Raw genomic sequence first — 15,438 nt, 5'->3', positions numbered from 1 at the left:
TAAAATTCCCAGCCGGAGGATTCTTTCTGTCCATCTGCGGGTGTTTGTATCCTTCTAAAAAGCTACAGAAAAACAAGGGCTAGGATAGACGAAAAAAAACTGTATGTCTACATGTGAATGGGCTCGAGGCATGTGCAATACTGTGGCTGTCTTGGTTTGCTTTCCTTTTTGCTTGTTTTTCTTTTTGTTTTGCTTCCTATGGTATGGTGTGGATGATGGCGTAGATGAACTACCCCCCCCCCCCCCCCCCCCCCCCACCCTGTCCCCCGTCCAATTGTTTTTTTGTTTTGTCTGCCTGTCAGTTTGGTAAAGTATGTCTTTTGTAAAGGTTTGTAAAGTAAGTAACTGTACGTGAAAAATACAATACAAATATTAAAACACAGAAAAACAAGGGCGCACACACACACACACACACACACACACACACACACACACACACACACACACACACACACACACTATAAAGAATGGAAGGCAGGCATATGGCACTATGATATGTTTATTGAGAGGCATTTGGACAATAGAAAAGGTGGTGGCTGCTGTTGCTGGAATATCACGACCTCTGACAAACACACAAAACTTGGACATGAACGCTGCAGTCCTTATCTAGGGCACGCACGTACGCATACGCACGTATGCACACACACACACACACACACACACACACACACACACACACACACACACACACACACACACACACACACACACACACACACACACACACACACACACACACACACACACACACACACACACACACACACACAATCCCATATTTTCACACCCATCACTCCAAAGAGAGACACATTGACAGCAATGCACAGGACAAGACAGTATTTTCACAGTTTCTACGAGTTTCGTTTCCTACTATCTGGGAAAGAAAAGTTCACAGTTTCCACAAAGCATGAGGGAGGATTCTCTTTAGGCACAGGGCAAAAAGCAATAAGATCTCGATGGCAGCCAAAAATACAAATAAAAGGTACATTTTTCGCATGTTTTCAGGAATAATTCTCTGCGTGGGGGGTGGGGGGGCCAGACGGACCGAGTCTTTACAGTAGATATAAATATAGGTAACAATATTCTGGGAGCCAAGTGGAAGGTCACACCAAAGGAACCAATACAATAAAATACTTATAAGCTTATGCATTTTGGTGAAGATGGTGGCGCTTGGTTTTCAGTGTAGCGTTTGTTGTTTAAGAATAAAGCTATTCGTAACTGTATCTCGGCTCGTCACTGTCAAGTAACACTCGGTGCATCTGGCGTCCCACATATATCTTAGCACATCTCTTATTATTTCATTTTAACTCATATTTTAACTCATATTATCATCTCTCTTCATTTATATGTACAGTAAGACATTTAGAATTAGTAGGAGCTACAGGACTCAAGACATTTAATATAAATGCAGTCCCATATTGACCAGTGCTGTAATGTCCACTCCAGCAGTGGACAGACAACCCGATGACGTTCAGATACAAATAATTCACAAGAAGACACTCAGCACCACAGGACGGTTATTTAAGCTCTTTCGTTATTTTTGTTCCCGCACGACCTTCAAAATATCGTATACGCGCTCAGCGCTCTGGGGACATTAAGTAAGGAATGAGGACAGAACATGGCCGTTCGGACAGTTAATAGACAGTTTTGTCGGGCCGTAAACACAGAAGTGAACGGCTCCGCACGTTGCACGAAACATGACGCTGTGGGCGCTGCACAAGGCGTTGCCTATATATATGTAGCAATGGCCCTAGATCTTAGCGATCCGGTTTCACAGCATTAAAAAAAGACCCTAAGACGTCCTGGGCACTCTACGGTGTATATGAAGACGTGTGGAGATGTCTGGAGCACTTGAGCTGTTATTAACACAATTTGTGCCCAAGACGTCTCCAGACGTCCTAGGAATCATCAATAGGAAAACTACTATTTCATTTAGCCTTGATGGGGCGAGAAAAAGGTCATTTTGGGGGTGAACAATAAGGACCAATAAGTGGAGTCGTTCTGTGGAGATGGCCCACTGGTGGAGAGAGGGTGTGTGTGTGTGTGTGTGTGTGTGACTGGGTGCTTGTGTGAAAAACATTACCGCATGAGCCATATAGGCTTGCAGTGTTTGCTTTCAATGTGCTTGTTTAGATAAGCTTATGCCTGGATGTGGTAACTGCTGTCTGTATTTCTGCGTGTGTGTGTGTGTGTTGTGTGTCCACGTGTGTCTTTGTGTGTGTGTGCGCATGCCAAGCCACACACGTGTGTCAATATGTCTTAATTCTTACAGATGGGAGTTTGATTCTTACCGCTGGGAGTACGTCCCACAATGCACTGGGAGTGGGCGGGGGCCAAATGAGGAAGCAGGAAGATAGAGCACACAATCACAACACAGCTCTCTCACCTCCGACTGCCTTTCCTCTGCCCTCCTCCTCCTCCCCTCCTCCTCTTCCTCATCCTCCTCCTCCACCTCCTTCTCCTCCACCTTTTCCCCCTCCTCCACTTCCTGCTCCTCCTCCTTCTCCTCCACCTCCTCCCCCTCCTCCACCTTTTCCCCCTCCTCCACCTTTTCCCCCTCCTCTTCCTCCTCCTCCGCCCCCTCCACCTCTTCCTCCCCCTCCTCCTCGCGGAGCTGCAGTAATCATCGTCCGTCATATAAATTTGTGCTACTTTGCATCGACCAAAATGAACTAAAACCCACACAATGAATCGAGCGACACGAACTGACGCAAGTTGCGTATAAAACACAGTCACACGCGCACGCACACAAAAAATGCACCCCGCCCGCACACATTTAAGATATGGTAAACGGGAAGGGGAAAAGGAACACACATCCAGCGCATCGAAGAGAACAGAGGGCGACACAGTAACATATCAGTTGATGATTTCCCTTTTGATTCGGATCCTTATATAGACCGTTCATGGCGGGAAAGGAACATTATATTAATAACAGACAGGAATCCGGCCTTGCGAAGAGTTCACACGCACGCACGCGCGCGCGCGCACACACGCACGCACGCACGCACACTGAAACGGAGCCGGATGCGTCTGACATCATTTGGTCTATATTAGGAGACTCTGTTTGTTGTTGTTTTTTACACAGCGCCCTCACTTCAGTTGTGTTATGGAGTCACTGCCCTTTCTGCCAGAGAGGAAGTGTTTTGTGGAAGTTGGCACACACAGCGAAAGCGGCTCAGCAGTTCTTACTCCTTATCCCGAACACCTTGATGGAGGCGGTGGAGTTTAATTTGACAGCTCATTACATTAAAGCGGTGAATCGATAGCTCTTGGGGACCAAGAGAACAATGAACACGCTTGAAACAAAACACTCCTATCAGAATTGGCGAAGGTCGGTCGCCATGAGGCATCCTGGGAGATACCGTTGTCGCTCCGCCTTGATGACATCACAGAGAAGAGGACTCAGTTCTCCTCCCACTGACAGGAAAACTGCCTTCGAATCTGGAAGATCAATGTCATAGTGCATGAGTCTGTCTGTGTGTGTGTACGTGCATGTGTGTGTGTGTGTGTGTGTGTGCACGTGTGCAATGTGAGTACATATGTATATGCATGCTCACAGTGAGAAACAAAAAAGAAGTCTGCTTATGTCCCTCATAGCCCTTCATGGGCATGACTGGGGAAAAATATATATAGGATTTTGTTTCCCTCACGTCCCCTTAATCAATTCACCCTTTGTCAAGTCCCGCCCGTGGTTGTGCCCCTCTTCGCACCCATTGGTTGCCGTTTCGTGGTTGGACAAAAATCCTCTGTCTCCATCCACTACCATTGAAATAATCAGTGGCGTGCACAGATAGACACTAGGGGGTGCTAGACCCCCTGCCCTTTTGGCAATGTGCCCTTTTGAAGAAAAAAAACGGGGGAAAAAAACTTTATTTTTATTTTTTATTTTTTTTGTACAGTGTACACTGTACAGTATGTGGACCATGGTGAAATTGATCAATTCTTAATAAGAAGCTTATAATATATTATGTAGGCCCCAGAATCTATAAATCTCACACTATTTAGGCAACGCTGCACAATGTGCCCTTTTTTTTCCTTGAGCACCTGCCCCTCTAAATGTCTGTGCACGCCACTGGAAATAATAGTAGTGAATAAATAGTGTTTTTCAGTTGCCTCATATTGATATTCTGTGCATTCAATTCTTATTTTAAACTTGGTGTCAGTAAAAAGGAACATCACAGGTGCAGCATGGTGACTGGGCATATCATGTTTGTTTTTAGTTTTTTTCCAAAAAAGATGTTTTAGCAAATTCAACATTAACAAGGCGGAACCAGGGCGGAACAAGGCCTGCTGGTTAGTCAGTCAGGGACCAATCAGAAGGCTGACAAAGGGTGAATTGACCAATCACAGTCAAGTAGTGGGTGTCTCATACCCTGAGGAAGGAAACATTGGTTCCTCCTCTGTGTCCTCATTGGCAGTTACGAGTGTGCGGCTATACTTCAGTATCTTTCCCATTGGCTGGCATCTCTTTCCCATTGGCTGGCATTTCACAAGGACACGGTGTGCTGTGCACCTTTTGCCTATAGTGTCGGATTGTCGACACAAATTGATGATAATGGCTCGATATGAACGATCGTGGACGGCGAGAAACAAGATGGAAGACAGTATAAGGCCATGAACGATGCCCGATTTTGGGGTGCGATGCTGATCCCCAATTTTGTAAAAAAATGCAAAACGTTCAAATCAAATTTGAAAAACGTTGATTTGATTAATGTCTCCATTTGAGAACACCGACCTTATAAACAAAACCAAAAATAAAAATGAACAAAACATTTTGAAAGCAAACAAACAAACTAGTTTTTGCCACGCTAGGTGGCAGCAGAGAGTAGGTAAGCCCTCTAGGTGGCAGCAGAGAGTAGGTAAGCCCTCTAGGTGGCAGCAGAGAGTAGGTAAGCCGTCTTATTTTCAGAGTTACGGCTTTGAAAATCGTACTTTGGACGGAGGTCTATGGGGGCCGTGTGCAAAGATCCTGGTGCTGGGGGTGACGGAGGCTTTGCTTAGCAACCGGACCAATGTTAAAAGCCGTTTTTCGGCTCAACCGCTTCATATATTGTGTAATTGTTTTATTTTATTTACCCAGTTTTTACCCTGTTTGAAAAACCTTCAGAAATAGCATTGCGATCTGTTGCGATCCGTTGCGCACATTTTGTGAAAACGTTTTGAAAACAATTTCGCCTATAACAATATTAGGGACGCCAGAATGAGGCCCCCAATATAGGATGAGGCTGGCGGGACACTGGCAGCCGCGTCAGTCACCCCGAAACTGGCGGCAAGCAAAGTTAACCGACGCTGTCAGACATAGTCTGGATTTTCGGTGGTGAGGTGCCCACCGAACTACAACATGAAGTCACGAGCCGCGGTGAAGTGCAAACCACCGCCACCGCCCCAGCCCTTCTCTCTGTTTTTACTCACCACCGCTCAACGTTATTTCAGCTCCGGTGGTGAGGTGACCACCACCGAAAACCCAGACTATGAATGAGCCTTTACACAGCCAGGAAAGGAAAAGAGGTGCGCCACCTATACGTAGACAGACTGCGGTGCGACAGCAGAGAGCTCAAGACCCTGACGCTATAGGACAGTGTTGTTGGGACCAGACCGGACATATATGGGCATGGCTCTAGAAGACAGGATGTGTGTGTGTGTGTGTGTGTGTGTGTGTGTGCGTGTGCGTGTGTGTGTGTGTGTGTGTGCGTGTGTGTGCGTGTGCGTGTGTGTGGCATGGAGAGGACGGTGGCGTCGTGTGTAGTAGCGGTGTGTGCACGGTGTGTCAGCAGCATGGGGGCCTGCGGCATCCTGGCGCCGCCCGCGACTGCAACTCCTCCCACTTTAGTCCTGAGCCACGCCCACTAGCCTGCAGCTGGCGTCCCACAGGCTCTGCTGCAGCCGGGGGTCGAGGGTGGCGGGCGTTGATGATGTCATCTCCCTGCGCCCGTTGGCCCAGTAGCCGCCTCCCCTCTCCTGTTCGTCTAGGGTCGGAGACAGGGCGCAATGCAGCGCCGTCGCTGCACCTTCCACAGGGCTCTGGGGAGAACACGCATTAGATAGCACTTTTAGACTAGCATTTGAAACAGACTTATAGCATGTCATGTAGACAGCACAATAATTGCATTGTATGTAGTCATAGCACATCATAGTACATATGTATAGCATAGTATAGTGTATAGTTTATATGTATAGTGTCATTATATAGATATGTTCTAGTTACGTTCTTAGCCTACGCATGTTTCATGATAAATGCATTTTATATATGTGATGTATTCCCATGCTTTTGTTCTTGCGTAATGTAAATCGCTCTGGATTAAGAGCGTCTGCTAAATGCCTAAATTGTAAATTGCATGCACACATGCACGCACGCGCACACGCACACAAACACACACACGTGCACACAGACACACGCACACGTTGAATTATAATCTAAAGATAGCTGACATATCAATGCTACAGAGAAAGGGACTGACTCTATAGGCCTTTTGACAGGCAAGGTTAACCCATTTAGACCTGAGGACGATTCTTAAAACAAGGCTTCTAAATCCTAAACGTTTTTTTTTTTCTGAAAAACCTACGTTTCTATGTCAGTGGTGCTCAACCTTTTTCATGTCAAGGACCCCCAGAATTATCTTTATTTGGCAGCGGAACCTCATCTGAAAATATGTTGTTCCAGGGACCCCGCCCACGGCGCCCAGAAGCAAAGATTTGAGTGAAAAACGTTCGCTCTGAAAGAATATATATTGAAAGATTTGCACCACATTTTCATAGTTTTTCAAAAATAGCAGATCTACAAGCTTGTAGCGCGGTGCCGCGCTACGAGCTTGTAGATCTGCTATTTTTTAATAGCTAAAGCCTGACAAAATGCTTAAAACACCAAAAGGGGTATTCCCGCCCATATATGGCACCGAAATTGGCGCTGTACGTGATTGGCCACTGTGATTTGGCTTGCATGGAAGGTGTGCCATTCATTCTGCGCTGCGATTGGCTGAGCATGGCATAGTGGGGGGGGGGGGGGGGGGGGGGGTGCGCCACAGGGGACGGGTGTCTGTGACAGCAGGAGGATTTGGAGGGTAGTCCAATGACTGCCTCTCACACAGCAGGAGGATTTGGAGGGTAGTCCAATGACTGCCTCTCACACAGCAGGAGGATTTGGAGGTAGTCCAATGACTGCCTCTCATCTTTCTCTCACAACAAACAACCATGCGGCAAAACTTCCACTTTATTTTGTCCCTGAAGGGCGATTGCTTTTGCAGCATTAACCCATTGAGGACGATTCTACAAAATGTCTTCTAAATGCTGACAGTTTTCTGGAAAAAAACCCTGACTCCCCATATGTTGTTCCAGGGACCTCCCAGAAGTACTGTATGTATAGTTTACAATGTAAACTTTACATAGATACTCCACTGTTACGTTCTTAGTTTACGTATGATTTGGGAACTACTTTTTATATATGTGATGTATGCCATGCTTTTGTTATTGCTTAATGTAAGTCGCTCTGGAGTAAGAGCGTCTGCTAAATGCCTAAATTGTAAATTGTAAAATTGTAAGCAAAAGATTTGAGTTAAAAACGTTCGCTCTGAAAGAATATATATTCAAAGATTTGCACCACATTTTCATGGGGTTTTTCAAAAATATCAGATCTACAAGCTGGTATGAGCTTGTAGATCTGCTATTTTTCAATCGTTAAAGTATAAAATAATGGTTAAAACATACACCAAAAGGGGTTCCCGTCCAAAATGGGCTAAAAAATAAAAATCCCCCAGACAAACAATGAAAGCACATTAGGTAGCACAGGCAGCACTAGTGTGAATCACATCAGTGAACAAGCGCTTTCATCAGTTGGGGCTGGTGGACGTCATGACTTATAATTAGAAGATTTATACAATAGCCTTTTGTCCGCACTACTCAAAAAAAGTATTGTGCATTTCAGTCTGCGGGGTTACTTTATGGAATTAACTTCCGGAAGAGATAAAACAAAGCCGTTTTAACATCAGCATAAGAAAAGCATTTTTAAGGAGTACAGAAATGAGGAGGGGAAACCAAAATGGTTGATGCTTTTGGAAAGGTTTGTGAGGGTGCAGCACACTGTGAAGTGGTGTTGAAGGAAAGGTTTGTGAGGGTGCAGCGCACTGTGAAGTGGTGTTGAAGGAAAGGTTTGTGAGGGTGCAGCGCACTGTGAAGTGGTGTTGAAGGAAAGGTTTGTGAGGGTGCAGCGCACTGTGAAGTGGTGTTGAAGGAAAGGTTTGTGAGGGTGCAGCACACTGTGAAGTGGTGTTGAAGGAAAGGTTTGTGAGGGTGCAGCACACTGTGAAGTGGTGTTGAAGGAAAGGTTTGTGAGGGTGCGGCGCACTGTGAAGTGGTGTTGAAGGAAAGGTTTGTGAGGGTGCAGCACACTGTGAAGTGGTGTTGAAGGAAAGGTTTGTGAGGGTGCAGCACACTGTGAAGTGGTGTTGAAGGAAAGGTTTGTGAGGGTGCAGCACACTGTGAAGTGGTGTTGAAGGAAAGGTTTGTGAGGGTGCAGCGCACTGTGAAGTGGTGTTGAAGGAAAGGTTTGTGAGGGTGCGGCGCACTGTGAAGTGGTGTTGAAGGAAAGGTTTGTGAGGGTGCAGCGCACTGTGAAGTGGTGTTGAAGGAAAGGTTTGTGAGGGTGCAGCACACTGTGAAGTGGTGTTGAAGGAAAGGTTTGTGAGGGTGCAGCGCACTGTGAAGTGGTGTTGAAGGAAAGGTTTGTGAGGGTGCAGCGCACTGTGAAGTGGTGTTGAAGGAAAGGTTTGTGAGGGTGCAGCGCACTGTGAAGTGGTGTTGAAGGAAAGGTTTGTGAGGGTGCAGCGCACTGTGAAGTGGTGTTGAAGGAAAGGTTTGTGAGGGTGCAGCGCACTGTGAAGTGGTGTTGAAGGAAAGGTTTGTGAGGGTGCAGCGCACTGTGAAGTGGTGTTGAAGGAAAGGTTTGTGAGGGTGCAGCACACTGTGAAGTGGTGTTGAAGGAAAGGTTTGTGAGGGTGCAGCGCACTGTGAAGTGGTGTTGAAGGAAAGGTTTGTGAGGGTGCAGCACACTGTGAAGTGGTGTTGAAGGAAAGGTTTGTGAGGGTGCAGCGCACTGTGAAGTGGTGTTGAAGGAAAGGTTTGTGAGGGTGCGGCGCACTGTGAAGTGGTGTTGAAGGAAAGGTTTGTGAGGGTGCAGCGCACTGTGAAGTGGTGTTGAAGGAAAGGTTTGTGAGGGTGCAGCGCACTGTGAAGTGGTGTTGAAGTTTTAATGTACAGCATGTGTAACTTTGGTTCTGCTATTTGTTTTTTTCTTTTAACATATATTTTTTCATAAGACTTTTGTGTTAATATAAAAACGTTATGAAGGTACATTTTATTATTATTGTACATGATGTACATTTTGTAAATCAAATAAATTACATGAATTAGAAAAATAAATTTGGGAACGCTCAACAATGACACGTCCTGTCCTGACTTGTAGATCGGCTATTTCACATGTCTTATCTTATCTTAATCACCGGACATCGCACGCACGCACGCACGCACGCGCACACGCACACACACACTACTGCTAATGTTATGCGGATGTAACTTAAGGAGACGTGTTTACGTGCCTCTGTCTGTGTACTGTGTGTGTGTAATGTGTGTGTGTGTGTGTGTGTGTGTGTGTGTGTGTGTGTACCGTGTGTGCTACAGACAGTCTGAGTCATTAGTAGCCTTTAGTAGGCTCTTAATTAAATCAAAGCGTTGAACTTGTGAAGGGCAATGCTTCAAGTCAAGCTATAATAATAAACCTTCCCTCTCTGTGACGTCCTGATTCAAGCCCTGTCCATATATCACAATCGCACAGTACAATCCTAAATGTTAACTGCACTACCTCACCTGACGTCGAAATTTAAAAAAAACGTATAAATCCTCCAGTTTTCTGAAATAAATATTTTCACGATTTTTCAAAAATAGCAGACCTACAAGCTCGTAGCACGCTACTCGGTGGCGCGCTATGAGCTTGTAGATCTGCTATTTTTCAATAGCTAAAGTATAACATAATGCTTAGTTAGTTAGAATGGGTTACTTCATTTCACTCAGAAGAGCTTGTCCAACTGGAACCAACGTGTGCACACGTACTGCGCAGTGTTGATTTCATCCACTAAAACGAAGACGAAAAATGTTCGTCGACTATACCTTTTTTCACTGACGAAAACTAAATGGAAACTAAATGAAAACTAAGCTATGATGACTAAAACTAAGACTAAATATATTGACAATTCCGTCAACAAATACAAACTAGACTAAATGTTAGGAAGGGACTAGTGGACAAGAGATCCAGTATAAGTAAAAAACACAAGTCATTTCACACGTGTTTGCAAGCGTAAAATCAGCCATTACGACGGCATCAAGGCCCGCACATTTCTTTTTGTCAACACAAACATTTTTGTCGGCAAACTAACTGTAGATTTAGTCGACTAAAACTAAGGCACGACTAAGGCACGACTAACACTAAGGCATTTCAGATGACTAAATATGACTAAAACTACATTTAATTTCATTCAAAAGACTTTGACTAAACCAAAATCAACTGCTAAGGGACCAGTCGAAATGTAGAAAAGGGGGCCCTGGAGGAAAATAGGGGAGGGCCATGTCTTATTAATTTTAGTCAGAGGGAGGGTGAGCTAATTTTATTTTGAGTCCAAGGGAGGGTGATCCAATTTTGATAATAAAATAGTCCGGGTTTTATATATATATCTAATACTACAGCTTTTCTGAATTAAAGTACAACTTTGGTCAACGATACCCCTCTGTTGCTTTCACTTGGTTCTTCCCAACAGGACCGGTTTTCATTGTTCTCCGTCAATCATTGTGCTTGGCCTATCCAAGTGTGTAAGTACACACTTCAACCCCCACTTTTAAATAGCTTCCATAGCTTGCTGTGTTAGGTGTTAGACTACGAGACCATTGTCCACGTTGGCCGTGAGTTCAAGTCTCACAGCGCGATTTTTGCGGTCACTTTATTTTCTCACATATTAAAAACGCTAGCAGATTAAAGTTAGGAATAAATAATACTCAGCTAAATGTGATATTAATTAATAGGGGAGGGTGATTCCTTTTTGTTTAATCACCTGGGGAGGGGACTGGATTTTTATTTTCATTCACAGGGAGGGTGATGTTATTATATATCAGGACACATACATTTCCTCCAGGGGTACCCCTATTTAAATTTCGACCGGTCCCTAAGAAAGGGACCATGCATGTTAACGTGTTTAATTGTGTGTTTGAGTAGAAATGTGTATTTTATAATATGTTAAGTTTCTGTTAGCTTTATAATCTCTCACTCAACATTATTCTTCTGTCGTATGTCCTTAGACCTTCAGCTCCGTTGCAGCAAGCCAGTCCAGTGTGTCATCGTCTAGGTCAATTAACCCACGGTCACCATTCGGTGGCCGGTATATGGGGCAGGCAGCTGGTCAGAACGTGTTCCACAGTCTGTAATGGGTCCACTCCCCACATTCTGTAATGGGTCCCCACATTCTGTGAGACCCCATTTCTGCAAGTAGCTAAAGAGTAGTTGCAAGGTTGCATGCCCTTTATGCGAAACAAATGTCTTTACAACGTCCACCGACCACAGCCCCAGTGCTAGCGCTTCTCACTCAACAGTAAAACAAGCCAACTGTACAGGGGAACTATCTGCACATCAACACCTCTCTGTTCCCTCGTATTCCAAGACGCAAATTCTGATTGGCCGGAATGAGCTGATGTACAATGATGTACGATGATAAGAGCGCCCCTCACTTCACATAGGTGTGATTCTTTTTTTTTTTACACATCTCTTATATTACTCGTACAAATGTACTACCAATGGGTATAGTCACCATAGTCATGTGTGATCAAGACGGATCTGTCTGATTCCATCCCGCATTGGCTAAGATTGGCTTCCAAAGATTTCAGGAATTTTGAACGAGATGCGCTGCGACGCGTTGTGAGCTTGTAGATCTGCTATTCTCTTGTCCACTAGTCCCTTCCTATAACATTTTAGTCCAGTTTTTATGTGTTGACGAAATTGTCAGTATATTTAGTCTTAGTTTTAGTCATCATAGCTTAGTTTTCATTTAGTTTCCATGTAGTTTTCGTCAGTGAAAAAAAGGTAGTCGACGAACATTTTCTTAGTTTTAGTCGACAAAATCAACACCAGTGGTGTGGACAGAAATTGTGACCAATATAAGGTGAGCCAGTGTTGCTGAGCAAGCTGTCAACTGGGAGGTCTGTGACTCTCTGTGGCTAATCGATGCCGCGAGGCCTGTTATCGATCTGTTGAGTCTGGGGATCTAATGTCCAATTTCTTCCTCACGGTTATCACGGTATCACGGAGAGAGAGAGAGAGCGGGAGAATGTTCTGAGAATGGCCCCGGGGCCAAATCACAACATCTTGATGATGATGTTTTGGTGCAAAGGTAATTAGCCCATTTTGGACTGAGGTCGATTAAAAAAAAAGGATTCTAAATTCCTAATAGTTTTCTGAAAAACCCATGTTTCTATGTCAGTTGTGCTCAAACCTTTTTCATGTCGAGGACCCCCAGAATTATCTCTATTGGGCCACGGACCCCCATCTGAAAATATGTAGTTCCAGGGACCCACCAGAAGCCAATATTTTAGTTAAAAATGATGCTCTGAAATATATATTCAAAGATTTGCGCCACATTTTCACAACTTAAAAAATAGCAGAGCCACAAGCTCGTATTTTTCAATAGCTAAAGTATAACATAATGCTTAGAACACCGAAAGGGGTTCCCGCCCAGAATGGCTTAACTCTGAGGACTATTCTAGAAATATCTTCTAAATCCTGAGTGTTTTCTTCTGAAAAACCCATATATTCTTGTGTGTGTGTGCGTGTGTATGTGCGTGTGTGTGTGTGTGTGCGTGTGTGTGTGTGTGTGTCTGTGTGCGAATGAGTGAATGCAATGCACAATCTATATGTAAATCGCTTTGGATAAAAGCACTATATAAAAGCACCATATATAGATAAATGCACCATTATTTACCAATGACAAGATTTCTCATCATTTCAATCCAAGTCTCACTCCGCCAGTGGAAAGATTCTCATCATTTCAATCCAAGTCTCACTCCGCCAGTGGAAAGATTCTCCTCACGTGGTGTTTTCAGTGGTTTATGATAGAAGGCCTTCTTCTTCCGAAGCCTGTGAAAGTTTCTCTGCTCTCTGCTTTCTGTTGGGGTTTTTGGGGCGAAAACAAGCTACTGCCAACTGCCAATAACTATATTGGAACAGATTATCGTGACAGCTGGCTTTCATTTTCTCTCTGATTCTACAAGACTCGACCACGTCTTTTAAAGTGAAATTGAAAACAAAAATTGAAAACAAAATAAAAATAAGAAATAATGAATTATCAGTAATTAGAACTAACTAATATTACTATTGACAGCTTAATTCATGCTTTATAGCGTTTAGGAAGCCCTTCTGGTTTTGTTTTTGGCCTTTCCGGCACATCATGTTTTGATTTAGAATTTTCATTTCCTTTCTATTTAAATGTATTTTCCTCACTTCTTATCATCGTTTAGAATTGTATGTGCAAATAAACTGAACTAAACCAAACTATGACAAACACAAGACTCCAATAATAACCTTGCTGAGAATGATGACATGTCTGGCGGAGGTACCAAGAATCCTTGTCACGCTGAGGTCATAACCGAGTTAGGCTGCAAAACCTACTTAAACCATTCTGAACGGGAACCCCTTTTGGTGTTTTAAGCATTATTGTGTGACTTTCAACCATTTTAATTTCAAGGACCCCCAGTTTTTCATGCATTTAGGCTACGGACCCCCCATTTAATGGCATTTCTATCTCTGGGACCCCCAATTTATATTGTGAAATCACTGTTAATTTAAGATTCATAGCTCGCTTCTCAAGATTCATAGCGCGCTCATAGCGCGGCACTCGGTGCCGCGCTATGAGCGCGCTATGAATCTTGAAAATAGATCTGTTATTTTTCAATAGCTAAAGTATAACATACAAATGTGGCGCAAATCCTTGAATATGTATATTCTTTCAGAGTGAACGTTTTTTAACTCAAACCTATGCTTCATGGGGAGGGTTCCTGGAACAACATATTTCCAGATGGGGGTCGGTGGCCAAATACATGTATTTTTGGGGGGGTCCTTGACATGAAAATGTTTGAGAACCACTGACATACAGAAACATGAGGTTTTTCCAGAAAACTTGTTAGGATTTAGAAGCCTTTTTATTTTTTAGAATCGGCCTCAGGTCTAAATGTGTTAAGTCTGGCTTCAAGCTCTCATAATGAGGCCAGATGGCGTGTCATTCTGGCAGGTGTGGAGAAAACAGATTTCATGAGTTACGGGGGACAAAGTCTGTAAACCAGTGGTTCCCAAAGTGGGGTCCGGGGACCCCTAGGGGTCCTTGAGAGAGTTCCAGGGGGTCCCCATCAGCTAAATGATAATTAGGAACCAAATGGACCTTTATGGGTCTGTCTTAGCAGTGTTGTTTTTGGCAGCAAATTCCTATTTTAGTTTTAGTCATAGTCTCTTGAATAGCTTTCACTTAGTTTTAGTCACATTTTAGTCACCTGGAATGTCTTAGTGTTAGTCTAGTTTTAGTCGACTAAATATCATAAGATTTTAGTCGACTAAATCTACGGTTGATTTAGTCAACTAAAATGTATTTTGGCGGGCCTTGATGCCGTCGTAATGACCGTTTTTACACTTGCGTCGAACTGCGAAGCGTTGTGATCTTGTGGATCTGCTATTTTCAGCATGCAACCAAGTGTAAAATGACTTATACTGGATCTCTTGTCCACTAGTCCCTTCCTAACATTTTAGTATAGTTTCTATTTGTTGACGAAATTGTCAACATATTTAGTTTTAGTCAGCATAGCTTATAGTTTTCATGTAGTTTCCATTTAGTTTTCGTCAGTGAAAAAAGGTAGTCGACGAACATTCTTTCGTCTTCGTGTTTAGTCGACGAAAACAACACTGCTTCAAAGGCGTGATGGGAATCAGTCACATGTCCTCCTTACCTTGAACAGCAGCCGCGCCACGGCGCTCTGTGCCAGGCGGAGGGGCGGCCAGAGGTGGCGGTAGAGAGCGGTGTCCACCATGCCCGGGTCCACCGCACACGAGCTCACCGCTGAGCCGTCGGCCTCCAGACGCACCTGCAGGTGTGTGGCGAAGAACAGCAGCGCCAGCTTACTCTGGCAGTAGGCCGAGTGGGCCGAGTAGCACTGGCTGTACCACACACGCACGCAATGCACGCACGCACGCACGCACACATGCACACACAGGAGAGAGAGAGAGAGGGGATATTTTGTTTAACCCATTTAGGCCTGAATCCTAAATCCTCCAGTTTTCTGAAATAAATATTTTCATGATTTTTCAAAAATAGCAGACCTACAAGCTCGTAGCGCGCCACTCGGTGGCGTGCTATGAGCTTGTAGATC

General features: G+C 44.2%; 1 protein-coding gene across 1 annotated transcript in view; it reads right to left on the bottom strand.

Annotated features, from left to right (window-relative positions):
• Positions 1–5,636: 5,636 nt before the first annotated feature.
• The window catches only part of LOC306935944 (polyprenol dehydrogenase), a 12,937-nt gene continuing 3,135 nt past the window's right edge, over positions 5,637–15,438 (bottom strand). The window contains exons 3-4 of the mRNA XM_079519317.1: positions 15,019–15,226; positions 5,637–6,021 (exon numbers count right to left, since the gene is read on the bottom strand). Coding sequence (XP_079375443.1) covers positions 5,827–6,021; positions 15,019–15,226 — 403 coding nt within the window. The 3' untranslated portion in view covers positions 5,637–5,826. The remainder of the gene's footprint in view (positions 6,022–15,018; positions 15,227–15,438) is intronic.

Source organism: Electrona antarctica (assembly GCF_951216825.1).
Source record: "Electrona antarctica genome assembly, chromosome: 13".
NCBI classification, from domain to species: Eukaryota; Metazoa; Chordata; class Actinopteri; order Myctophiformes; family Myctophidae; genus Electrona; species Electrona antarctica.
This window is presented reverse-complemented; position numbering and strand designations above follow the sequence as displayed.